Raw genomic sequence first — 25,169 nt, 5'->3', positions numbered from 1 at the left:
AATAGTAACACAGTGTTTTGTGCACTCACTGGTCCTCGACTGTGGTTTTAATTTACAGGGAAGGAATACCTAAACATAAACCTATACAAAACCAACAATAAATACACTCAGTTGGCAGTTTATTAGGTACACCTGGCTAAAATTAATGAAGTGTAACACAAAAAATCCTGCAATAAATCCTACACTATTGTTATGATGTTCAGTTTGTGTTCAAACTGTTTTGGGGCAGTGTGGATGGCACCAAGCAGTCTGGTCCATGTCCATAAAAGTTGGTGCTACTTAGCCATTTGGAAATAATATTCACACCTTGACTCTAAATTAAAATGCAGGTAGAATATACACTAAATTTTGTTGTATGTGACTATATGATCATGCATTATTTTTATGTTGCGGCCTGAAAACAACAAAGAAAAACATCCGACACTCAGGTAAACATACATTTATTTTTGCATACATACAACATAAACTGCTTCATACATAAATGTGCAATCAGCTGTGCACTTAAAATATGGAACATTGGATATTAACATGAATCGCAGCTTCATGTTTTCTCTTTAATACGTACAGAATATGTTCAACAACACAGACTCTTATTTACTATGGGTTATAGCCATAAAAAGGGACACTGACCTCACAAAAAGGAGCAATTTGTTTCCTATAAAATCTCTTCTGGAACATGACATGACACAAAGCGCTGGCTAGTTCACCTACTGTTAATGCAGATACAGTTTCTACTCATATTCATATGTTTAAACAGAGCGCAAAAGCGTTACTTTAGCTGGTACTTTCTTGGTTCACATGTTTTATCCTCCATGAACCATCAAAATGCTTTTAAGACATTTTAGCCTATTACGTAATTTGTGGAGGCTGAGGGGAAGGGACCACATCTGATTAGTCTACAACAGCTGGCATGTGTCCTGTTCTGAAGGATTGTACTCTCACTGATCCTTTAGCAAAACTATTGCTTTGTCGTCATTGTCAACACTGATGCTGACCTATAAAACTCAACAGCAGTGAAAGAGTGAAGTAGGTAGTACAGGAGAAAATACATACACATCACTTCTGACAGCACCACACACACACCTTTAAGATTGGTTGAGAAATCAGTGAGGCTCAATAACAAGTTACTCTCAAATGGAGGAAACGACTATGGGTTAGATATCACAGGTGGATCTGCAAACGCTGAGAACTTTGACACCCAAATCTCACTACTGTCTGGAATGTGACACAACAACTGGCCAGCTGAAAATGTTATCTGGTGGTGCATTCAGGTCCAAGCTTACAGTGAAGTTGAGTCTGTATTTCTAGTCAAAGTGGTGAATGATCTTCCCTAGTGTTGCTACAGGGGACTTCTCGCTCAGATGGCGAGTGCTTTGAGAAAGAAAAAAATCCTTTGTCTTGTATTGTTAACATTTTTCGCATACAGTGATGCCTCTCCTCAGCCCTTGGCAGGCTGGAGAGCAGAAATACAGTTTCAGCCATGAGTGAGTGAGTGAATACAGTGGCTGTTAGTTCAGGACCTGTAAGCAAATACACTGTGTGTACTTAAAAAGAGAGGACTTCCTGGGGCAGGGGGGCTCTGGTATTCCACTGTTAACTCTGTACACACACTCACATCCAAACATCAAACACGACGACGGACGAAATGCACCTCAAATACGACACATTACTTCTCACCACAGTATCAACAATAGATTATTTAGAGTAAATGTTCTTGGAAATTAAAAGCATGACCTTTGCAGTAAACAAATTCAAAGTAAGAAAAAATGTGCCCTCTTATTATTTTTATTCATGGCATGTCTTCGATGCCATGCCCACAAACTCAAGTCACAATTATTCTTCGTACTCAAGAGTAACAGAAGAACACACGCACGCACAAACGCACCACGCACTCTGAATTTACAATAGTATGGTTTGATGCTTTGGATAAATCAAGAAGGATCAAAACACTACAGAGGTGGAAAGGTCAAAAAGCCCTCTCATCTGCTCAGTCCGTAGGCTCTCGTTTTTTTGTTGCCCTGCCATCAACAAGAATACAACCAAGAGAGCACATACAGCATTTCAGTGCATATCAGTTAACATTGTGCAAACCACTGACACGGTTATCACAAACACGCGTACGCACATTTAGCGAGTAGTTTCCATATTGAAAACATACATTTATACATAATCACTATGTATAGATTTTGATATAGAGCTACAAAATATATTCAGCAAAGCGTTAACAGCCCATAGACAGAGACTGGAAAGAGAAAGAACAAAATGTCTTACTGTCAAGTGGAAGAGATGATATTACAGAGCATCAGTCCTGCGGCAGTGAACAGTTTGACTGACTATGACACTGACTCATGCTGCTGCTGTTGTTGTTCACACTGTGGTGTCAGCAAGGAGGCAATGACAAAACCCAGTGCAACATACATTCATGATAAAAAAAAGCACACAATATGACTTAACTTTGCACCCCTCAGACCCAAAACAACAGGAAAAAAAACGTACAATTAACTCTTTGCAAATCAAAGCAATCTCTGGGGGCAAATGTAAAACTTGCAGTGCATAGCCTTCTACTACATGACAAAACCGAGATAGTAGAAGATCGCCAACTCTGAGAATCCCGCTCTAATGTACAGAGCAGTCAAAATGAGAGATATGAACCGCAGTGTGTTAGCGAATGTTGCAAATGCGAAGGTAACACTGATTTAGGTGAAACCTCGCAGGCGAATGCAGAGTGCTGCACGGCCACACAGGCGTGTCTTGATATTGCACAGGTGCTTACACACATGACTTGTGCGTGTAGATATACTTTGTATAACTGTATACTGTAGACACAGGCACGTTTGCTGCCATAAATAAAAATAAACATCAGAACAATCCATATTAAAATAAATGTTAATATCAGGGAACAAGCAAATATCTCTGTGGTAAAGTTAGGACACACATTTAGGCTCATACACTTCTCATGTTACTGCTCGAGATATAAATCCTTTCCTGTGACTCAGAAGGGGATTGGTCTATACTTCTTAAATACTGTCTCTTTTGTACATACACACACACATATACACATTTTTCATAGATCTATACATATCTGGATATGCCCTTTGTATACTGAGGGTGATCCTATCTTTCAGTCGAGTCCCTGGGGAAGAAGCAGTCGTCAATGGGTCCCTCTGGGAGTTTTGGGTTACCGGTTGCAGTTCTAGTTGGGATGGGAGGAGGGAGGGTCGGGAATACTGAAGGTGTCGCGGATAACCAGTCGGGCTCTGAGTCAAACACAGAGCGGGAAGGCTGAGTCTGAGTTTGGGGAACCAGAGAATTAGAAGGGAAGAAAGGGGTCTGTTGCGTTTTGGTTGTAGGTGGAAAATCATCATCGAAAGTGACCCACTGCTGGGTCAGTTTCCCTGCTGGGGGAGGCGGCTGGGATCGTTTCGCTAGGGCAGGCGGAATGGACGAGGGCGGTGCCAGAGGCAAGGCGGGAACAGGAGACGGCTCAGGGGCGAGGGGGAGCAGAGGAGCAGGTGTAGGATTGAGAGTGGATGATGGTCCAAACAGGGACATGGTCCTTGGGAGCTGGGAGGTGGGTGCTGCAGCAGGGATGGGGATGAGCGGCGGAGTAAGAGCAGACATGGTCCTCTGAAGGTTTGCCGTTGGGCCAGGATGCTGGACGGTGAAGTCCGGGGTGAGCGAGCGGTGTTGCTGATGCTGCTGTGCAAGTGGGCCAGTGAAGGGATTGGTGCTGCTGGGCCGGGCAGGAAGCGGGTCAGTCGGGAAGGGGTTAGGGGAGGCACGGAGCGTCTCCTGCGAGCGACTACGAGATGGGACCGGAGGGGGCGGGAGCAGGGAGGAGGCGAACGGTGATGGGGTGGAGAGTGAGGAGGACGAGGATGACTCGAGTGCTTGTAGGTCTGACAGAGCGGAGGACTGGTGGGAGAAGGATGAAGGGAGAGTGCTGGAGGAAAACGCAGACGGAGGGACAGTGGGGGGAGCACGCAGAGAGGAGCCTCTGGTCAGGGACTGGGTGGTGTGCCAGGAGGATGAGGATGAGGAAGAGGAGAGGAAATCAGATGCAAGTGTGTCGAAAGGATCGGGCTTCCATTGTGCTTCTCTTTGGATTCCATTCAGTCCATTAGTCTGAGAACGAACAAAACAAAGAAAACGCCAATCAGTTAATGCAGCATGAAAATATGAACCATGGAGCGTTTACCTATCTAATAGACCATAAGTGTTTAATAATAGATCTTCTTTAGCACAAAACAAAGTTTAAAGCTACCCTGTGGAGCTGTTTTTATAATGTGCATATTTTTGACAAACATTGTAAATGGATTTATTTCCTAATAAAGCATTTGTCGCTTCACAGCAAGAAGGTTCTGGGTTCGAGCCCCGGTTCGTCGGGGTGAATGGCTCGTGTCCAATGTCAGCTAGGACAGGATAAGCGGTACAGATATTGGATGGATGGTTATCCATATCCACTGTTCACATTAACACTTGTGAGCAGCATTACTGGTCATAAACTCCACAGGGTACCTTTAATCTGGCTGATAAAAAAATATCCACACATATATTAAGTTTACTACACTGACTACTGCTGACAACTGATTCATGTATCACAGTCCACATACAATCACTAACTCTAATACAAATGAATGAAATACAAAATTAAACAAAATGTCAAATCAGATAATGAGATCATTGCATATCTGCTCACGTGAAAGACCTGAACCACAGTGAGCAAATATGAAAGGAGAAGTGGAAAATGGCCAACAACAAACAACATTTTCATCTGTTTTTTCTTTCTTGTCATTTATGGTTTGACATGTTGACCAACAAAAACAAATAATGCTCTATTTTGTGGTCCTGACACAAAGCAATGCATGGGCCTTACAGTCGACCAAAAAAATCCAGGTCAAAATAACTTGGGAGGAGATGTGAAAGGAGGGAAAATCAATTACAAAAAATGAGAGGGGAGGTGGTTACTGGGTGTAATGCATGAGAGGTAATAACATCAGAGCAGAGGACTGTTGTGCTATGGAGGATGAGACAAAGAGGTGGTTTAATATCAAGTACCTGTCACCCTGAGGGCTTCTCCAGCTTGTGAGAGAGAGACAAATGTATCAGAGAGACAAAAGCAGGAAGAATGACATAGACAACTAAAGCTCATCTGATGATGAAGCAGAAGAAGGCTCTTTTCCTATTGTCACAGTCCACCTCTGTCATAATGTAGCATAAAATATTTTGTCTATGAACAGAATTTGAGCAATAATCTGTAGCACATGATTTGACTACGAGCATTAAAAAGTGACGTTAGTGTTCTTTGATCATGCGCTGAAATTCCAAAGTTGGCACCAACCTGTGCAGCTGGAGCTGTATCAGACTTGGCAGCATCAGGCGGCAGAGCGTGAGAAGAGCGGGAACGTGGCGGGGGTTTAGGAGAGGCTAAACCCTGCGGAGGACCAGCAGGGGGGGCGGCAGCAGCGGCGACAGCAGGAGGAGGAGGCCCTGCTTTAGGAGCTGCAGCTTGCTGTGGTTGGAGGGGTAGTGGGAGTGTGGGCTGCATTGGTGGTGGGAGTTGGGACTGAGGTGGTGGGGCAGCAGGATGGGGCTGCATGGGCGGCTGCATTGGTGATGGAACCTGGGGTCTCCCTGCCGGGGGCCCTGTAGGAGGTGGTCCTGAGGGTGGAGGACCTGAGGGGGGGGCAGAACAGAGTTACGACTTAAATTCATTGTATTACATTACCATTCTAGTGCTGATATTCAAGTATATTACCCAGAGGCAGGTCAGTCGGTTTGGCCTGGGCACTGGGCACAGGTCGCGGGGCTCCGGGATGGGTGTCTGGGATGGGCCGAGGGGCCCCGGGATGCACTTCTGGGATAGGTCTGGGTGCTCCAGGGTGAGAGGGAGGCGGTGGGCGAGACTGTGGGGGCATACTGATCACCCCGGCTCGAGGAGGGATATTCTGGAAGACAAAGAGGGAATATAAAATAGAGTTAAGAATTAAGAAGTTGGGTAGGAATTGGTGAAAGAATACTCATAACCCTTTTGTAATGAATAATCAGATTTGTAATCTCACCGGTCTGGAAGCACCTCCAGGTCCAGGAGCTCCTGCTGCTGCTTGGCCTCGACCTGAAAGAGTTAAGACAGACAAACCATCTACATTAGCATCAGAAAAGCCAATGGGATGTAAGGAAAAGTAGGAGTGTTTAGGGAGATGGGAGATTAAAGAAAATGAAAAACAAGAACTTTTTCAAGTCCTGTACTAAATTACACGAGTACACTGTAAACCCGCCCAGACCTATGACAGGCCAAACTCCCTAAGCCTGACTTCATTATTAATGATGACTCAGTCATTCCGGGGCTGCAGGAGGTTTGGAAGAGAGGCAGTCCTTGTTCTTTGAGCCAACTGCTTACCACACACCTCTTCTTTCACTATTCTCTTGCCGAAGTCCTCTCAGAGCCTGAAAACACGTTCCCACGCCACTTAGATGTCTGCTTCTGTTTAATACTTCACTGTGCAGTCACCAAAAGTAAGTCAACCCAGCTAACCACACACCCCCTCACTGTGACAGAGGGATCTAGCTAACCACGCAGACACACCACACTACTAATGGGTCAGGTGAAGACTAGCCAACTCACCAAACCCTATCCTCCACCGTGGGACAGGCTTATTTTGTGTTAGGGTATAAACACATAACACAGGATTATCGTAGACAGAGTGGGATAATCTCACCCACATATCACTGCCCCGCAAGTACGAGGAAACTCCACACATAGATGGGTTTACATGGGGACAAATACAAACCTAAATTACTGTGTAACAAGGCTGCGTCATGCTTTGAGGCACTCACCTGCAGCAGCATCTGGACGAGAGAGAGCAGGACTTTTTGGTCCTTTGCAGCACAAAGGAAATCAAACCACATGACTGTTATACACAACGTGGAACACTAGTCACAGGAAGCAGGTGTTCCCAATGACAACACTTTACAAGAAGCACTGGGAATAGCATATGGTGGTAATTGTGCAGCAGAGCAGTGAAGCCTAAGAAGCTGTGAATCTGAATATCTACCTGCCTGAGGATTTTTTCCCATTAATCATAGTGCATTACTGTAGATGACATGACTTAAAGATATTTAAAGTCTGGACCAAAGGGATTTTGCTGTAATTTGCGTTATCTTCCTGTCTGAGAAAAGTCTATAATTACTAAATCTTTTTTTCAGACCATAATGACAGAGCAGGTGTCCTTTTCCTCACTATGTGCAACCATTTGTGTCAGATGGTTTTCTGCAATGTGTGTACCTCATTACCCCTAATTACAATGTGACTTGACTGATTAAATAAGCCTTATTCTGATGCATATCCTCCCTGAAATTTAGTTTCAGACCCTGACACAACTGTTAACAATATTTCCTCATTAAGGAAAACACACTTCACACTAATTGGCAGGGCCTATTACACTCAAAAGAACAAACGTGGTCTCCTGGGTAGAAAAGTCTTTAATCTCTTTGGTTTTTCACATTCCCAATTTATTCTACATTTAATAAGCTAAATAACTTTTTTGCAACAGGCTACTGAACACATCTCTCTCACACATACACAGCTACGATGGCCAAAAATGCTGGAGAACTGGTCAACAGAGAACCATCAATGTCAAAAAAACATCAATGACATTGATGACTGACTGGGTGCAAGACTAGAGGGAGAAGATGACATTTAAAGACACACCGCCTGGCCAGTTACCTTCACTGCCTCTCCTACCAAGCAGTGGGCTGGGACATTCGCCACAGTCTTGAAGTCAAAGAGGGGAGACAGTATTTTCAAAATAAAGTAGAAGAGGGAACATAACAAAAGAATAAAAAAAAAACAGAAGGTATGTAACAACTTATATCAACCAAAATATTTTGGAGACTTATTAGATGATGCACAAGCAGCACTGTGTTTTGAACTTAAACCCAAGTGATCATTTACTGCCTCTAAACTCAAATTTAGAACTCACTCAACACCAAGCATGACTCAGCAACCACACAGCCTATTTCCAAGCCAAATATTATTGATTTTGGTTTGGTTTGATTTTGGTAGATAGCAACATCTCATGTTTGAAAAAGCTAAAGCTAAACCCAAGAACTGTCAGTGATGTGAACATGCAGTCAGGTACAGGAGAAGGTTTTTGTCATGTCAACGTTTCAGTGAATAAATACACTTCTCTGCCTGTTAAAGTATCATACAATCATTGCAAAGGTGCTAACGTTTTATGCCCAGTAATAATGCTGCCTTCTTAAGCAAATGCCTTTTGGGCTGAATGGAACTTGCAATGCTAAGACAGAAAGGAGAACCAAGATACAATAAAGCATTGTCTGAAAACTCTCAGTAGTCATTTAGGTTTCACCAACTCAGAAGCAGATCCTGATCCTGTTTCTGTGATAGTGTGTTCACTGGCTTATCCATAGGATTTTGCAATGTGGTGCGCTTCAAGTAATGACCATTCATGTTCTTAATCAAACCATCAATACTCCACAGAACCTTTGTAGCTCTTCTTTTAAATCACAGTGGGACACTACTGCCATCAATGATAAGAACATATTCTTGATTTATAGCACATTGACTGAGCTGAAACAAGTACTGGAACGCCATACAACATAAAGAACTTAGAATGATGACAGCTTGCTGAATCAGCGCCAATGCAGTGTGCTTCTGTGTGTGTGGTATCAGATGGGAAAATAGCAGCCGCTACTTTAAATGCTTGAGCAGTGAAAGCAGATAAATACATAGTTCCACAGCAATCACGTTACCTCCAGCGTCCTTTCTAACTGGCAGAGGGCTCATGCCTCCTTCAGGAAAGAGGCAAAGCAGTAGGATAAAGGTGAAAGTGTTAATACCCGCCTAAAGTATCTCACACTGTACCATACTGAGAAATTACACCTCTAATGTAGGATGGTATTTAGTTGCAGGCTACATTTCTGTGATTCAATCGTCAGAAAATTAGACTTTGATCGAGACTGTGAAGGATGATACTTTACCTGAAGGTGGTGGTGGGCGTTGAGGGGGTGCTGGTCTGGCTGGGGGAGCATTGGGACGAGGGGGAGGCGGGCGTTTGGGCTCCAGGCTTTGAGAGGTGGGGGCACCCGGCTGGAAGTCAACAGGAGGCCCTGGGATGATAACACAAAAGAGAAAGGAAAGGGGAGTGGTTTCACTGAGGCTCAACTAGTCCCCATTTGTAGGGGGACTAGAAAAATGTGTGACTACCTACTAAGAGAATTCACCCAATACAGATGACGATGTGAAAAAATGTAACCACATTTCTCCAAACTGCGTCATCCTTCAGTTCTTGTGCACAGCTGTGATTCAGCGACCAAAGAAAAGATGAAGCTAACACTGCACACATTTTAATACTGCACTGCAACACATGTTTCAAAGGGAAACAAGCGGTTTATTTTAAGACACACTACAAGCCTTCTAACACAATACAGATTGAATGATCACACATTACATTACCTGGGATTTCTCTCCTCAATGATGATGGACTTAAATCTGTTTCCACGCATTACAAACAGAACAAAATTACAGTTTACATTAAGCAAGCCAAGACCGCAGCCTGAGCAGATGACTGGTTTGCACTTTTAGCAACCTGATTCCAGGTGTGTGTCATGCTGCACACGCTGTGCTCACCTTGTGATGGTCGGGAGGGTTGTGGTGCACGACTAGGCCTGCTGGGTGCTGTGGGTTCTCCGTGGGTCGGGGAGGGACAGGGGCTGCTGCGGGGGGAGGGGAGAGGAGAGGATCCAGGGCCAGAGCCTGCTCCAGGCTGCAGGTGCTGCGGAAGGATCTCCTCCACTTCCTCATCCACATCACCTGGTACAGGAGACAAGAGGGCAGGGATTAATCTCCTTGACAGTGGTAATCCCTACAGCCTTCCATATGTAGTGAACATAAATTGGCACTTACAATCTACATTTCTGAGGAAAAGGATTAGGATTCCTCACCTTCCATATCGTAATCATCGTCGCCCATGTCTGTGTCCTCAGCAAGTAGAGTGGAGCTGGCTGAGGTGGGGATGCTTCCACAGATCCGCTCTACGCTCATCTCCTCCTCCAGACTCTTGATCCAGCCTGGACTCTTCAGACGGATGTCAATCACCTTGCCAAGGACCTACAATGTACCAAGAGATGGGAAAAAAAAGAGGGAGAGATTACTATGATATACGACTGACAAAAAGGTGTTACAGAAAACAGTTTCTGTGTGTGTCTGAGACACAGAGGTGATTAACATTATGTGACTTTGAGTCTACAGGACAGAGATGGATACAGATTACTTTGGAGTAATTAATGTTAATTAATGATGACTTACAGTAGAAGCACTGAGAGACAGAGCAGCAAGAGCAGAGTAACCTTCGAGGAAGGTCACCCACATCTTCTCCTCAACAAACCTGTACAAACAAGGACACTGTCAATGGAGTCTGACCTCGTAAAGGTGATAGATGTCTGTCTGTGTTAGGGTGTCAGGCTAACCTGATGAGGATGACCTCTCCAAAATTAGCAAATTTATCCAGCAGCTCGTCTATGAGTGCATCGTCAAAGTAGTCCTCAGGGCCAGAGGTGCAGAGTGACACCAGGATGGTGCCATCAGGAGGCCCCTGCAATGCAATGACATCTTTGTAGACCTGGTGCCGAGCCTCTGGGTCAACCTCCAGGATGTCCACGTCTATTACTGCCACCACGGGCCTAGAGACAGACGGGAAAGACGGTAACCACAGAAGTGACATAAAAAAGAAATGCAGTTAATTATACTACTGTGGTGAAACTTCAATATCATTCATTCCCTCCACTCTTACAGATTTATCTTGTCAGTTACCTATGGTCTGAGGTCTTGAGCTCAGCTCTGCCATAGTACTTCAGAGTCCCGGGGCTCCATGGGTGGTCTGGATCATCCTCATTCTCTGCAGATGTAGAAGCTGCACCTACTACATTCATCTCCTCAGCTGCAAAATATGCACAAATGCATATATGTACATTAGTGCATGAATAGATAAAGTATTCTCATGTTTTAGTACTGTAGTTTTTACAGTTTTTACTCTCATACATTAATGTTGAACCAAAGAAGGCAACCAGGACAGCAGGATAAACAAGCTTTATATATGCCAGTGATAAGACTTGGTAAGACCTAAGTGTAGTGGCTCTGTATCTCACCTGTTTTGTCAAAGTTCCACTTTCTCCTCTTCCACAGTATGCGGTCAGTCCAGGCAGGTGTGCGGCACTTCTCGCTGGTGTCATAATCCTCTGAGAAGAGGTCATACTTGTAGGTGGGAGCAAAATCTAACTTTCCCTCGATAAAACCTCGGAAGACCTGTGGAAAATATTAGACAGATTTTTATCATCAGCTTTAGTCTAAATGATGAGTCATCAGGTTTAGGTGTGTGTGTGTGTGTGTTTTCTGTGCTTTTTTGGATCATCAACCATCAACTCTTTATCTGTGCATTCATAGGGTCTGTAAAACCAGTGTTTTTGTAGAACTTCTGCATATGATCTCAAATTGTAGTAAACTGCTTTCTGTTGAGAGGAAGTGAAACCTCATTTACGGTTACTACTGTAAGGCCTTACCAAACCAGCATTCTTCTGGTCCAACAGTTGGTCCCCAGCTGTCAAGGCATCCCAGTTCTGCTGTTTAATGAGATCTTTTACTTCCTCATTGGGCAGGCTGATACGATAGTTAAAGTCTCCACACCAGAACACGTAATCGTGTGAGTCTAGCAGACGACCCTGGGGGACAAAACAGATGCAGTTATGCACGCATGCAAGTTACAATACAGCTGTGTGTTTTATGCTTGTCTTTCTGTTCTTGTTCATTTCCTTATTACCACTGGAAGGGAACCACAATGGGTGGCTTTTAATGCCAGTCAAATCAGATACATCCCTTCCTGCGCATCTGTGGTCAAGGGTTGTAATACACTATCTGTGTGAGTTGTTTCCTGATCCTGTGATCTCCTAACTCTCTATGAGCATGATCACTGTCTGACAACCTCAGACAGTTCCAAAATTGTTGGCACTCTTCACTAAAGGTGACCAGGCATTTGCTGTCTGGGCCCCTGAGCTGTATAAGGTACTCTATAAATAAAGTTTTTAAAATGATTATTATTATTACCATGGGGAAGCTGAGTCTACGTGTGATCTCACTGTAGTCGTCATTCCTCTCCTTGACCTGTGACTGGCCGGCAGCAAAGTGGGAGCAGACGAAGCAGATGCTGGTGGTGTGGAAGAGCAGGCGGATGGCTACACCACCTTTATTGCCTGTGGCCCCACCCATTCCAGTCTTTACAGTATCTACAGCTACATCCCTGGAAAACATATTGAATCACATCATCATATCACATCTGTTACCACACCTGTGATTTACAGCATTACGTATGTTTCTAATGAGAGTGTTTCGTACCTGATGAAGGGTGCATGCTGTGGGCGGATGAAAACAAACAGACACACTCCCACCAGCTGCTCTGAAGCAAGCAGTACATACTTGTGGTCCCGTGAGATGTTTTTTTGGAGCTCAGCTGCCCACAGTTTCTGGTTAGTTGTGCTGAGACAGGAACAGAAACGCGTGTTACAATGTAGAAACAATACAACACAAGAAATAAAGCGAGTCACTGTAAAGACTGACATTTTATTATTTTATTTTGGTTTGTACCATTTTTCCACGTAATTTAAATGTTTCCAAAACAGTTTTTTAAAATGAGCACATTATTAGTGTTCTTGATAGTAGCTAAAGAGCAGGTGACAATTATTTCAGGACAGAATCTTGCAAACATACCTGGCACTGACAATGTTGCCAGCATTCAGTTCAACCATTTCCTCAAAACCAATGGCAAAGATATCTATGGGGTTGGCTTTGCTGTCTGCAAAGAGAATAAAAAACACAATGTTCAACACAGCAGTCTGATCAAAAATTATCATCATGTATTACATTGTAAGATTTTATAGCGATTTAATAAAAATGTTAATTCCTTTTTACCACCTCAGTTTAGATTTCGTTTTCACCAATAAACAATGTTTTAGCATAACATTGTACTAACCACCATTGATGTAAATACAGCAGACAAGTGCTTGACTGTAAACAGTCTGCTCTGTAATGACTGTAAGAGGTAAAAAGTTCTGCTTACTTGTGAGCAAACTAGCTAAATTATGACAGTGAGACCCAGATTATAAAATGTTATTTTATTTTCATTCCTCTTGTTCACATTCATCAATGCATTCAGCTTGCAAATGCACAGTATGAATGATGTCAGTTGTGGTTGACCATTTGCTCCCATGACATGAGCTAAAAAGTAGTTACTACAGGAGATGAAATTGCATGTATTAACATGTATTCACACTTTAAATCCCTGCATCTTTAACTTAATAAATCACTGAACATAATACAACCCTATGCAATATTGTCTCCAAATGACATGGAAATAAATAAACATCAACATACCCTGGAACTCAGGAATCCCTGCCTTCTTTGGAGCATCCAACAGCCAGTCGTTGAGTGTCTGGTTGCGGAAAGCAATGCTGCGAAACTGTTTACCCCCATTGACGTTCCAGGTGCCAACACCCACCCGGATCTGCTTAGGCCTTGTGTATTTTTGGAAGTTCTGACACATTCCCAGCAATACTCTTGGGGAGGCTGCAGATGGGAGATGAGTATGATTAGAGTGTAAAAACAGTTGAGTGTTTGTGTGTCTCTAGGAAGGGTGGCATACAAAGACACAACAAAAATGGGAGAAGGCTGATCAAAACCAACAAAAACCAATGGGAAAACATCCAAATACAACAGAGGAAGTCCACAACAATGTTCTAAGAAATGGGGCATGGGGGGGAAGGATGTAAATCAAAACTGCTGCTGAAATACAGATAAGATTACAATAATCAACCTTGGTAATGGTTCATTTCTGTCTCTAAAATTTAATTGCAAAATTCAGCATAACCTTTCTTTTAATCACTGTAGAAGCCTGATAATATAGAACAGACAGAGTGCTAAACCACTACCAACATTGGCTTATAAATGAATAAACAATAACAAGCAACAAACACAGATGGAAGGGCAACTACAGAATGTGACAGGGGAATGAAAGGACTCATCCTCTGGGGGCAGTCTGTCAGTTACTATACCTGATTGTAAGACGGGCTCAGTGACTAAGATTGTGCGCAAAAGCAGGGGGGGAGAGAAGGAAGAGAAGGGCGGGTTAACCAGTGCTTTAACAGATAATGCTAGCAGAGCAGTCGGTCAGCATTAATCTGACTGGGACAGAGAGCTGACACATGGAGATTACACTTCCCACTCAACGCGGCACAGACAAACCATCGTACTCTGCAGAGTAGCTTCTGGCTAACTGGGTTACAACAGATACAGGTCAACACTTGTCAACATATTCAAACAATTCACCCCTGATGGAGCAAAAAAGAAATGGTATTCTTAAAATTATGGCTGCAAAATATAGAGCACAAAACCATTTGTTGCACTAATAATAAGTACATTTTTGGGAAGATGTGATCTGTTGACTCATTTAAATGTCTCATATTACCCATGTAGTAACGAATTACCGTAAAGACTGGAAGTGGTGAGCAAGGCCCGAGCTTTGTCCGCCAAATCACTGTTGAGTGTGGAGCCCAGCCTCAGGATGTCAATAGCCTCCTGCTTAGAACTGTCAAAGAAGTTGTTCTGGATCGTCCTGGTCACAGAACGAGCTCCATCTTTGAGCTTCCCCGCCTACACAAAAAGACAGACACAGGCACAAAATTAAAAACAATTACATAAACCAGCCTTATTTATTACCTATACCCCAACTTAAGTCTGTATTTCCAACCCTGGAAGAGAAATAAAGAGGAAACACTTCATAGAGATTCCAGTAATATAGATTTTTGAACTGACCGGGAAGGATCACAACTGCCAGAAAAGGTGCAATTTCAAAATCTCACTGATTGAGGTGCAACATGATTTCACTTATTAACACAAGGCGATAATTTTGATTGATTCCTCCACATTCAGCCAAACAAGACAGTAAATGTTGCCAGATCAATTAGGCAACAATTGGAAATGATGCCACAGTGAGAAAAGGATCACTCAACAAGCAATGGTAATGCCTATTTTTCCTTTTAACCAGATTTCTATAAATCAGACAGTTCTCCATGGAGCGTTTCAGAGTTGTCATATCAAGATAGTATGCATTGTAAAGATACCTCATGGGAAATAAAATCAGGTTTTATGCGTAAATATATAAACAAAAGAAATCCCACCTATAACTCCATCATCATTAGCATCATTCAACCCATAAACCTTGTAATCAACAGTGCACTATAAATAGACCCACAGCTCAAAAACGACATCGATCGACTCGTTAACTTACCACACAGGTAGAGAGGTCCAGAGGACAGCAGAAAGAGACAGCACACAAGAGTTAAGAAACAGAAGCACTCAGTTCCACTCATAGAGGATCAAGTGTGCATGCAGAATTCTGTCACTGCATGCACAATGCACAACGAGCCATGTTTATTTTAAAAATTCAAAATTAACTTTGTAAAATCCTCAGGTATGTCCATCTTACAGCACTTTAGCTTTTACACTGAGAACATTTGTGCTATTTCGGCTTGTGGCTCTTAATGTCTCCCCTTTCATGACTTCACATATCAGGCTGCTGTGAACATGTTTGATCTGAGATGAACAGATCATGAGTTAGGTGACAACCTCCCTCAGTCTTAGTGTAACAAATTAGTCAAAAGTTGCTGTGCATTACAATGTGCCCTTAGGATTCAACTATAATTTGTGTGTATTTAGTGTCTCCACATTGTGTACCTTGGCCTTGCCATCCAGGGCACCAGTGCCTGCGTAGATCTTACTGATGGAGTCTCCATTGGCAGACCACATGGTCCTAAAAACCTCCTGGAACCTGGCTACCAGCTGGGGTTTCTCTGTCAGGCTCATTTCCTCCAGTTGCTTTGGCAGCATCTAGGGTGGTGAGGAACAGGGGGTTAGATTAAAACCATCATCTCTATATACAATGGACTTTGACAGAGGAGCTTACTGCACACTGTGCCAGACTCCTACCTCGAGGGCAAAAAAGGCCTGTACACTGTTCGTTCTATCCAGACAGTCCAGGCAGTTGGTCCTGATGGTCCCGCCCTGAGTCCTACAAAGACACAATTAAATGTTTAGACGCAACAACAAAGATGACATTTACTACTACGTCGTTTGTGTTTGTATTTATTTCTCACCTTGCGATGCCCGTCTCTCCAGAGTAGTAAAAGAACCCACACTCGTCTATGAATTTGCTCAGCTGGGGTTTGAGGACACTGTGAAGTTTGTCCGTCTTGCCTCCCTTCACATTTTGATGGTAGTCAAAGTTCACCATTTTCACTGCTGTTACGTGCTCTGATGCCTTCAGGTGACTCTGAAAAAAGAGGAGGAGGAAGAGGACTTAATCCCAGAAATTCAAACTAAACATAAATACAGTATGTTGTGAATGAAATGTGTTTTAGGACATAGGCTCCTGTTGACTGTGCTTCCTCGTTAATAGATAAGACTGACATTTAAAGACAGAGCAGGACAGTGATACATTCCACCTACTCAAAAAACATTCTTTGCTGTCGTTAATGCGTGGGTTGACAAAGAGAATGGAGGTAGAATGTGGAGTATGTGCATTTGAGTTTTGGCCTCTTCCGTGTTAGAAATATCAGATAACACCTCACATGTCAGTGCTAAGGGACAAAGAGTTGTTCCTCTCACCTGAAATGCTTTGGAAAGCATGTGCTCCCCTTCCTTGCTCCCAAGCAGGTTGATGATCACCTGTTTACCATACAACCTCCGCAGTGCAGTGAAGTGTCTGGAAAACACATATACAGTCACTTGAGATGTACTGCATAGGTTAAAATGCCGTCACAGACTAGTGGTTTATAAATACTAACTTTTCCTAATTTGACAGTAAAGTCTTCATGCTTGGTACCAATACTGTATACAACATGCCTCTGTTGCATCAATAACTGCTTCTGAAAGTGATGTAGGCCAGAAGGTATTCACAAAGACAATCTCTTAGATTCATATTTGTTTTTGTGAGGTTGTCAGGTCTGGTGGAAAAAAGAGAGGGACAGAGCAATGCCAGGATACTTGAAAAAATCTAGGGCCACTATATCAAACTGGTTTAAAATCATAACAGATAGGAATGGAGAGGCAGCACCATTCAGCAGGGAGAGATACAGATACAGGGTTCAGGCTGCTACATGTTTATAAAAAGGTTTTCTTGTTGGCCTTGCACCACGTAAGAAATGTCAGCAGAGACGTACTCGGCTGTTACTGCAGAAAAGTGGCCAGATATACCAAAGAATGACTCATCATTTCTGCTCTGAACAGAAATTAGAAAAACTAGCACTGCCAAATACTTGAGAAGTACTTGAGTGAGAAAATGACTAATTTGTTTCAAAATACTAATGGTGCACAGTCTGACGTGCTTGTCTTGACATGTTCAAGATACCAATAAGCAAAGGAAAGCTTGACATAAATATTGAGCTCAGCCCTGCAGGGTCTAAGATGTTTAGAAATCAAAGAACCACTAATTGTCTTCAAAGCTTTCCAACAAAGTGTTGTCTTGTAATGAGCGAACAGCAACAAGACTGATAGGGTGGCTACAGAAAGGTGATAAGGATGAAGCCAGGCGCAGTACTATCAAGGAGTGGCACAGTGATTAGGGTGATCATCTTTCCTCTACAGGGCCTGCCTGGATTTGGGCTACAGTAACAGTCCCTCTGGCTTCAGTGTCCTTAAGTCAACCAGCTACTCTAAAGGCTGCTGTTCTGTTGCTGACTCTGTGTCTCCAGACAGGGAAAGCAAAGGACAGAATTTGTCTTTAAAGATGTCTTCATGAGCGTTTGTGATTAAAATTATCTATGTTACTTGCAAACATTGAACTACTTTCTGAAACTGCACAAATGTTTTGATGATTTGTAAATTAAAATGTGACTGATTCCACATAAGGAAGCACAAATTAATCACTGAAGAATATTTTTTAATGTTCAGTGTTGATTTAGAAAAACCTTTAACACACACACACACATTAAATGCACTGTAAAACAATTTGATCACCAGAAGAGATGATTAAAAAAGCCACAGAAGGACTTTTGCAAATGAACTGTCTGCAATAAATATAAAATACAGGTTACTAAGGTCAACAGCTAATCAAGGGCTTCTCGTGTCCTTCCTGTTCCCTGCAATAAACGTGCCACAGAGGACAGACTTCAATTAACATCTTCTCCTTCAAGAGTCTGGATAGCTTTTCTCTATTGTAGCTTAGGCAGCAACTGCAAGAGACATAGCATTATAGTGTCTCCTATGCTCCTCAGAGGAGTGGTAATCTGTTCGAGGCCTGATAAAGCTGCTGGAAACTGCTACACACACACACACACACACACACACACTTGCATGCACACATAGCACAGAACATTATAATTACCTCTCGAACGCTGGCGCATTTGCCTCAAATCCCCTTGAGAGTTTGACACGATGAGAGCCAACCTGCAGGGCAGAAACAGCCAGAAAAGACAAAAAAGAGACAAGTCACTGTGTACTTTGATCAAAAACTGAAATTTGCACAAACACACGCACATGTTGCAGATGGCCAGAAAACCTGGTGATGAAGAATGGATTTGAGGTAGAGGTTTTAGACAACATTAGAACAGCGGAAATTAGACCTTGATAGTGTCCAAAAAAAGGGTATGGGGTAGGACAACAGCAACATAGGGGCAGCATGGGGAGATTTGTTCACACAGAGACAGAGACACTGAGCAGCAGAGGAAAATCTTGTTGTCTGCCATCTCTCCAACACCTTAACTGGAACCTTTAATAGAAATTTTCCACATTTTAGCCTCTTTGTCTCACTAATTCTCCTGCATATTCTCTCACTTTTATAGTATACTGGTGCTGATTGAGAAACTGACTGGTGCTGACAAACACCAAAGAGCATGACCACACATGATGACTGCACCTTCACAGGCTTAGCAGGACACAAGCCCAACTTGGCTGTTACATGGAAACCTGCTCATTCCGCTCTGCAGGTCCTTACTTGTTCCCTACCCATCACTGCCTGTGGACAAACCCTCCCTGTGTTCATTTATCTTCTCCTGCTTTTAAAACCTCTTCTCTCCCTGTCTCTAATAGCCTGTTTCCAGCTAAACAAACTAGAAATTCAAATACAAGCACCATCCAGCCCCGTTCTGTTTCCATCTCCTCTTCCTCCCATTGGTCACTCAGTTCAGATGACAAGCAGCACACACCCATTCAGTCATTCAGTATTACCACTGCATACTCCCTGGGGACATTAGCAAGATCTAATGAGTGTATTTCCTCCCTTACAACTCTAGTTTCTGACTTTCTTTTGCACCATCTGCTAATCTTTTCCTGTGCTTTGTATTCATCTGCTTGACTGCCTGTATGTGTATTCATGGCTAGGCCCATGTTTGGCAGGGCAAGACATTTTGCTCCATGCTGCTGCCATTTTGTCACTCCTTCCTCTCTCTACTGTTGTGCAGGTCTTTGCAATGCATATTTAATAACTTCCTGAGATGGCATCTGACAGGACTCGGGTTACAGCAGTACACCTCAGATCAAAACCTCTTCCAGCTCAACAGATAACCTCTGGAGTGTGACTGGTCAAATCATCTGTTTGACATACTTTGATCATTCAGTACTACTAGCATTTAATGTTCACAATATATCTCAAGGTTGTTTATTTCATGTCACTTTCTAGGTTTGTCCTTGACAAAAGACACTGTTAGTTGATGATTAATTATATAGTTTCCTCAACTGATGTATTAGATATTTGAATGCAGTCGTTCAGAGGGATTTATTGAATTCTAGCGCTTATTAAAGATTAAAGCATATTTGTGAATATGCCACATTGCATGATGCCATGAGTTATCATTTTCCACTAATTACTAATCCCACTAATCGCTCTCTCAAAAACAACCATCCCTGTCATCAGCCAGGGACTCTAACAACTAACTGGCTAAGAGGGAGCAATTCTACCACGTTACTGATTTACATCTTTCCTAGCAGGGTTTTATGATACTGCACTACAAGTATGATTCAGAGACTATTTCGCAACTATTTCTAATGTGCACTAGCTGTATAAATTTCAATATCTCTTCTTCTGGATAAAACCAAAACTATCCATCCTGCTCAGGGAATGAATGAGAGAGTGTGGGGAGGAGAAAGTAAGCCTACAAGCCACAGTTGGTAGAGGGGTCTACGAGCTAAAACAGTGCTTTACAAGCAGGAGGGCTACAGTTCTGTCTGAAAACAACCCCGAGCCAACTGCCCTCTATTCTGACCAAACCAAAGACCTTGTGGGCTGAATAGGTGACTAATATGGCCTTGGCTTGCATTAGCTCTCTAAAAGATTGAACAGCTCCATATCCCCCATATTATCAGTTAACACCTATCCAGCTGCCTGGGGAATATTAGCAGCCTAAGTCAATGGGGAGTGGTTGGGGGATGTTTTCAGACCAGGCTCTCACCTGACCAAAGAAGTCTGGGAGCTGAGGAAAACAGAAAAATGCCCTTTACCAACCACTATATCTATCATTAACCTCCCCCACGCCTGATCCAATCCACCAGTCTGTGCAATGTCAGGACAAGGGCAGGAGAATCCCAGTGATGTGTTGTTTATAGAGTGCGTCAAGTGGGTGATCCTAGTCCCTGCTTTAAATCTCCAAAATGGCCTGCTCTGGACAGGTACTGTGTATGGGACCTGGATAAAAATCCATATTTGGATTGCCTTGGTTTTCACCCCTGGCCTTTGGCATTGCACAGAGAAACTCCCATCTGCAGTATTAAAGCGCCAGCACCACAAAGAGCCAGAGAAAAAAGAAGGTTATACCAGGTGGGGGTTTTCATCCACTCCATTAGGGTGCCGATTCTCATTCAGGTACAACAAAACACCCTTAATGGACTTTTTCTGAACACAGCATGGACAAAATGTGTTAAAAATAGAAGATATCCAGCATAATTATAAGGTTACTTCCCATTCCACTTACATTGTCTTATCAGATACACAAAACACAATATATTTTCATAGAAGTTTTTTTCTTATTTTGAAGGAGCTCCACGCACGTAGACTTCATGAGAGCTCAGTGTTTACACTTACAGAGTGCAGACTGAGTGAGCCTTGTCTATGACTGTAGCATTTACAAAACAGCAAGGACTTCTACACAACCGACGATCGTTTCATTATTTTCACTGAATAAGTCTTTATAAATGAATATTTCATATTCAGAGTTCAAGCCTAGCATATATGGGATAGATTTTGTTTCCATTACCTGGATTCCTGGCTGTTCCCAGAAAAGAGGAATGGACCCGCGGATCTGTATGAAGGATGATACTTTGTCATCCAGGAAAATAACCTGTGTAAAACAAGAGGAAAGTTTATTTACAATGTGACAAAATATAGATATAGTTTTAAAAACACCATTTTTTTAAGAAAAGAAATCACTAATTTACACAATTAAAATATAAAAAAATCAGAGCTTAGAGAATCATAGTGAGAAAGTAACATAGAGAAGTGATGTAAATTCCTCTACAACATAAAGATACAGCACCACAGGCGCCTTAACTGGTCCAACCTGTAGCTTCCTGTTAGTTTCCTCAAGCAGGAACTTTAAAAAGGGAAAATGCCAACTGAGTCATTTTCCACAAAGAAGAGCAGAACTGTAAGCCTCAGTATTCAAATATACATGTGTTTTGGGACAATATGCTGACTAAGCAATAAAAGTGACTGACTTGACTGAAGTTTACTCAGTAAAGGAACCTAAACTGCTGCAAAGTAAAAGGCTTCACACAGGAGCTTCAGAAATAAATCAACGTGTTGGTACATTATTATCACCACCATCCTGCTGGTTTTCCTTTAAGTTTTAATATTAACTATGCATCTATCATTATAATCACTCAACAAATTCATTTTACAGTGACAGTGCAAAATGTTGGAGCCATAGTGTTTCACCACACGACTGCACACATCCTGAACAGTCAATAGATAACCACTATTTAAATAGGCTGTATTAACCAAGGTCATGTGGTTCTACGAACAAATGCATATGATGCACTATGTAAACATTAAACTGACCAAAGCATTTCCGTGTGTGGTAGAATGTTTGTCACTGCCTTCTGCTCTGTGTCCTGTTTGCCCTGCTCTGATTGGCAACTGATGAAGAGTAATGCCGAACACAGAACATACTGAATATAATCTACTAAAACTGATGACACTACTACATCAAACCGATTGCTGATCACCATCCTTTTATTGTGACTAAATCTCAAACGAGAAGAGAGACCTAATTAAACTGTAAAAGATCTGATTTACCTGTTCAGTCTCCACAAAGTTGGCCACCTGGCCATCATCATTTGTTCCTCGGACATTGAATCGCGTGCCAGCTCGCTCTGAGCTGAGGCGGGAGAAGATACAGGCCTTGGCCTGTTTGTGACCTGCATAGATGGTCCTGATCTCCACACCGCCACACATCAGCCTCAACAGCCAGTCATCGCAGTTTACTCCATAATGTTTCAGGTGTAGGTGCAGAGATTGATTCCTATTGATTCATAAAAGCAGAATCCACAGTAAGTACACACACTCAAATTCAGCGTGAACAGTTCATTTTCACACCTTTGTTGCAAATCACACAGTCCCCATTTCACACATCCAGAAGAACAGTTCACCACAAATGGAAGACTGTGCAGACTGGAGAAGATGTATTTAGTTCATATCTACAACTTTTGAGATTTTTAAATGCTTGCCTACTCGTGTCAATATAACTCTGGAACAGTAATAATTTCATACTCTCACCAAAAGAAGCGGTTATCTGTAGTGTCTTCAAGGATCCTGCGATGTGCATTAAGACTCAAGTCCATGCTGACGCCAGTGGCAGACCAGGCGAAGTAGAAGTGTCCTGAGTTTAGGACCTTTCGCACCTCAGCAATCCGGTCCTCGTCTCCTGGATCATTCTTCAGTGATATAAAGTCTGTCTGAGTGACCCTGAAAACCTCTGAATCCTGCACTTTCCCCACAGAGCTGCATCCTGTCACAACCACCAGACTGTGAAGCATGGAGTCACCTGCAGAAGTAATATGGAGTATTTGTATGAAAACTCAAGTATGGTGGATTGCAGTGAGAAAAGGATGGAAGCAACCTGCATGATGACATAAAAACCACTGCTCTACAGACTGGACAGGAAATGGTTAATTACACTTTAATGCCACTTGTTTACAGAAAATCACCAGCCAGTCAAATCTCAGCCATCTATAAGACTGAGCTTTAATCTTTTGCACTGTGTTTTCCTTGTTGTGATAACACAAGCCTTCAAGGTCATGTGGAGGACAGGAGAAAGCAGCTTATAAGTAAGCAGTGACAGAGCAACAAACCAGTGGGCCTTCACAGTCACACATGAACCTAAGGGTTAGAGCCTGGACCAGATCCAGGACATTTCTGCAACAAGGAGCAACGAATGAGAGAAGACGTTTCTGTAGCTTACCCAAATTTAGGCGGAGGACACCCAGAATTCCATATGCATCAACAATCTTGGTGTATGTGTTTTTAATGGCTTCCTTCTCTGCTGATGCTGGGAGACAAACAAAAGCAACACAATGTAAGGGAGAGAGTGGCAGAGTTGTTCCATAAATGTAGCCTGTGACCTAATCAGAACATAAAATCACATCTATCACTTGACAGTCAATGTTATGTCTTGTAGCTGCATTTCCCTTATAGCATCTTTATTTGGGGTAAGAGTACAGACTATTTAAGGAATCGATAGATAGACAGACTTTATTGATTCCTGAGGTAAACTGTCATATCTTATGACAGGGCAATCAAACAAGATGCCTTACACAGAACAGCAACAGCTCCAGATTCAAACATGAGGCATTCATCCCTGGTCCTAGTTTCCACTATGACACTGTAGGGGGGTGGGTCCAGCTTGTGGTAAATGCGATATCCCTTACTGAAGGCCATTGTTGATCCAAGATGAAAAAAAAAACTTATGTTATGACCTGAAAACCAAAAACAAGGAAGATGGGGATAAGACATTAGGTATTCCAATAAAACACAACATCTGTAATTTGATGGAGAGGTGACCCAAGACATCATCTCACCCTATGGCGTTTGTAAAGTCATTACATTTAGTGTTTATAACGTTGTGATTGAGTCAAATGCCGGGACTTTGACTGCTGTTAACACAATATCTGGGCTTGCAGTTTTGAATTTCCAATTAATCCCTTACTCATTAAGGAAGATTGTCATGTTATTTGGCAACAAATTGTGTGATGCGGATTGACTAACATTAAATTTAACGTTGCGAAATCAGAAGCCTAACACACTACCGACTGCAGGCAAGGCCCATATATATGACAAACGCATCTTATTTCAGATTGTATATCGCAGGTCGCTGGGGATCATGGGCAGCAGGAGCACCACTGTGAATATTAACGTTAGTTAGGCCGGGGGACTGAAATATCATCCATCCTGACACGGACAGTCACGACTTTATATTGTAACTGCAGTAGCCAGGCTCAGCTACCGCTAACATTTACCCGCCGCCTAGCTTGAACAATAGGTTTTGTGTGATCGGAAACCAACTACGAAAACGACAGATAAAATGATAAACAGATTGCAGTCTATTTAACGCTAGCTGGTGACGGCAGCTAAGTTAGCTAGATTAATCACAGGGGTAGCTATCATTCGCTAGCTTAGGATATTTTGATGGTGGTACTACCTGTACGTCCGGGATGTTAAACTCTCATTTTCTCATGCAGACATTTGACGGAGTCGGTCATGTGTAGCATATAAATCCGTGCACACCTTTGAATTACAATTTTATCTCACTATTGCATGTTCGATTTTAATTACACAGAGAAAAGACCGTGTGTTTCTCCTTACCGTCTCCCTCTGCCGGGTTGTGACTCCGCTGTCACAACAAAATCCTTCCCGGTGTGTTGGCGAAGTGGTACATTCCGACGCAAAGCACGTCTACCTGACGTTACCGTAATATCTAGTAAAATAGCAGTGTACGTTTTTATACAAGGGCAACAGAAACATTAAATATAATACGTTAAATAAACATTTTGTGAGCTAAATCCAAAGAAAGTTGCTAAGACATATTACAAATCAAAATCCAATAAAGATAATGTT

The 25,169-nt window shown here is 42.5% G+C and overlaps 1 protein-coding gene across 6 annotated transcripts; it reads right to left on the bottom strand.

The window, feature by feature from the left end:
- Positions 1-424: 424 nt before the first annotated feature.
- Positions 425-25,013, bottom strand: synj1 (synaptojanin 1). Of its 6 annotated transcripts, XM_051078421.1 has the most exons (31): positions 24,754-24,911; positions 23,870-24,031; positions 23,518-23,604; positions 22,833-23,100; positions 22,353-22,578; positions 21,313-21,396; positions 18,450-18,511; positions 16,733-16,829; positions 16,222-16,397; positions 16,055-16,136; positions 15,803-15,955; positions 14,554-14,719; positions 14,122-14,145; positions 13,445-13,636; positions 12,782-12,866; positions 12,410-12,550; positions 12,122-12,314; positions 11,581-11,739; positions 11,170-11,326; positions 10,835-10,961; positions 10,492-10,704; positions 10,331-10,409; positions 9,967-10,132; positions 9,653-9,835; positions 9,479-9,514; positions 9,004-9,132; positions 6,838-6,879; positions 6,063-6,115; positions 5,759-5,948; positions 5,342-5,676; positions 425-4,125 (listed from the first exon to the last, which is right to left on the bottom strand). In XM_051078421.1, the coding sequence occupies exons 2-31, from the start codon at positions 23,991-23,993 to the stop codon at positions 3,115-3,117; spliced, it is 5,040 nt and encodes a 1,679-aa protein (XP_050934378.1). In that variant the 5' UTR covers positions 23,994-24,031; positions 24,754-24,911; the 3' UTR covers positions 425-3,114. The 6 variants fall into 6 exon arrangements, with proteins under 6 accessions (XP_050934378.1, XP_018547386.1, XP_050934379.1 ...); XM_018691870.1 differs by lacking the exons at positions 6,838-6,879; positions 24,754-24,911 and adding an exon at positions 24,918-25,013; XM_051078422.1 differs by lacking the exons at positions 9,479-9,514; positions 24,754-24,911 and adding an exon at positions 24,918-25,013.
- Positions 25,014-25,169: the final 156 nt, after the last annotated feature.

Source organism: Lates calcarifer, linkage group LG20, assembly GCF_001640805.2.
Source record: "Lates calcarifer isolate ASB-BC8 linkage group LG20, TLL_Latcal_v3, whole genome shotgun sequence".
In the NCBI taxonomy this organism is placed as follows: Eukaryota; Metazoa; Chordata; class Actinopteri; family Centropomidae; genus Lates; species Lates calcarifer.
Note: the sequence above shows the minus strand (reverse complement) of the source record. Positions and strands in the feature narration are given on the sequence as shown.

Excerpts from the sequence above, each read along its gene's own strand:
- synj1 (XM_051078421.1), bottom strand. The coding sequence starts at position 23,993 with ATGGCCTTCAGTAAGGGATATCGCATTTACCACAAGCTGGACCCACCC. Across the intron at positions 12,551-12,781 it reads GGCAACATTGTCAGTGCCAG|CACAACTAACCAGAAACTGT; the intron begins GTATGTTTGCAA and ends TTCCTGTCTCAG. Across the intron at positions 10,133-10,330 it reads TGTCTCTCAGTGCTTCTACT|GTCCTTGGCAAGGTGATTGA; the intron begins GTAAGTCATCAT and ends GGTACATTGTAG.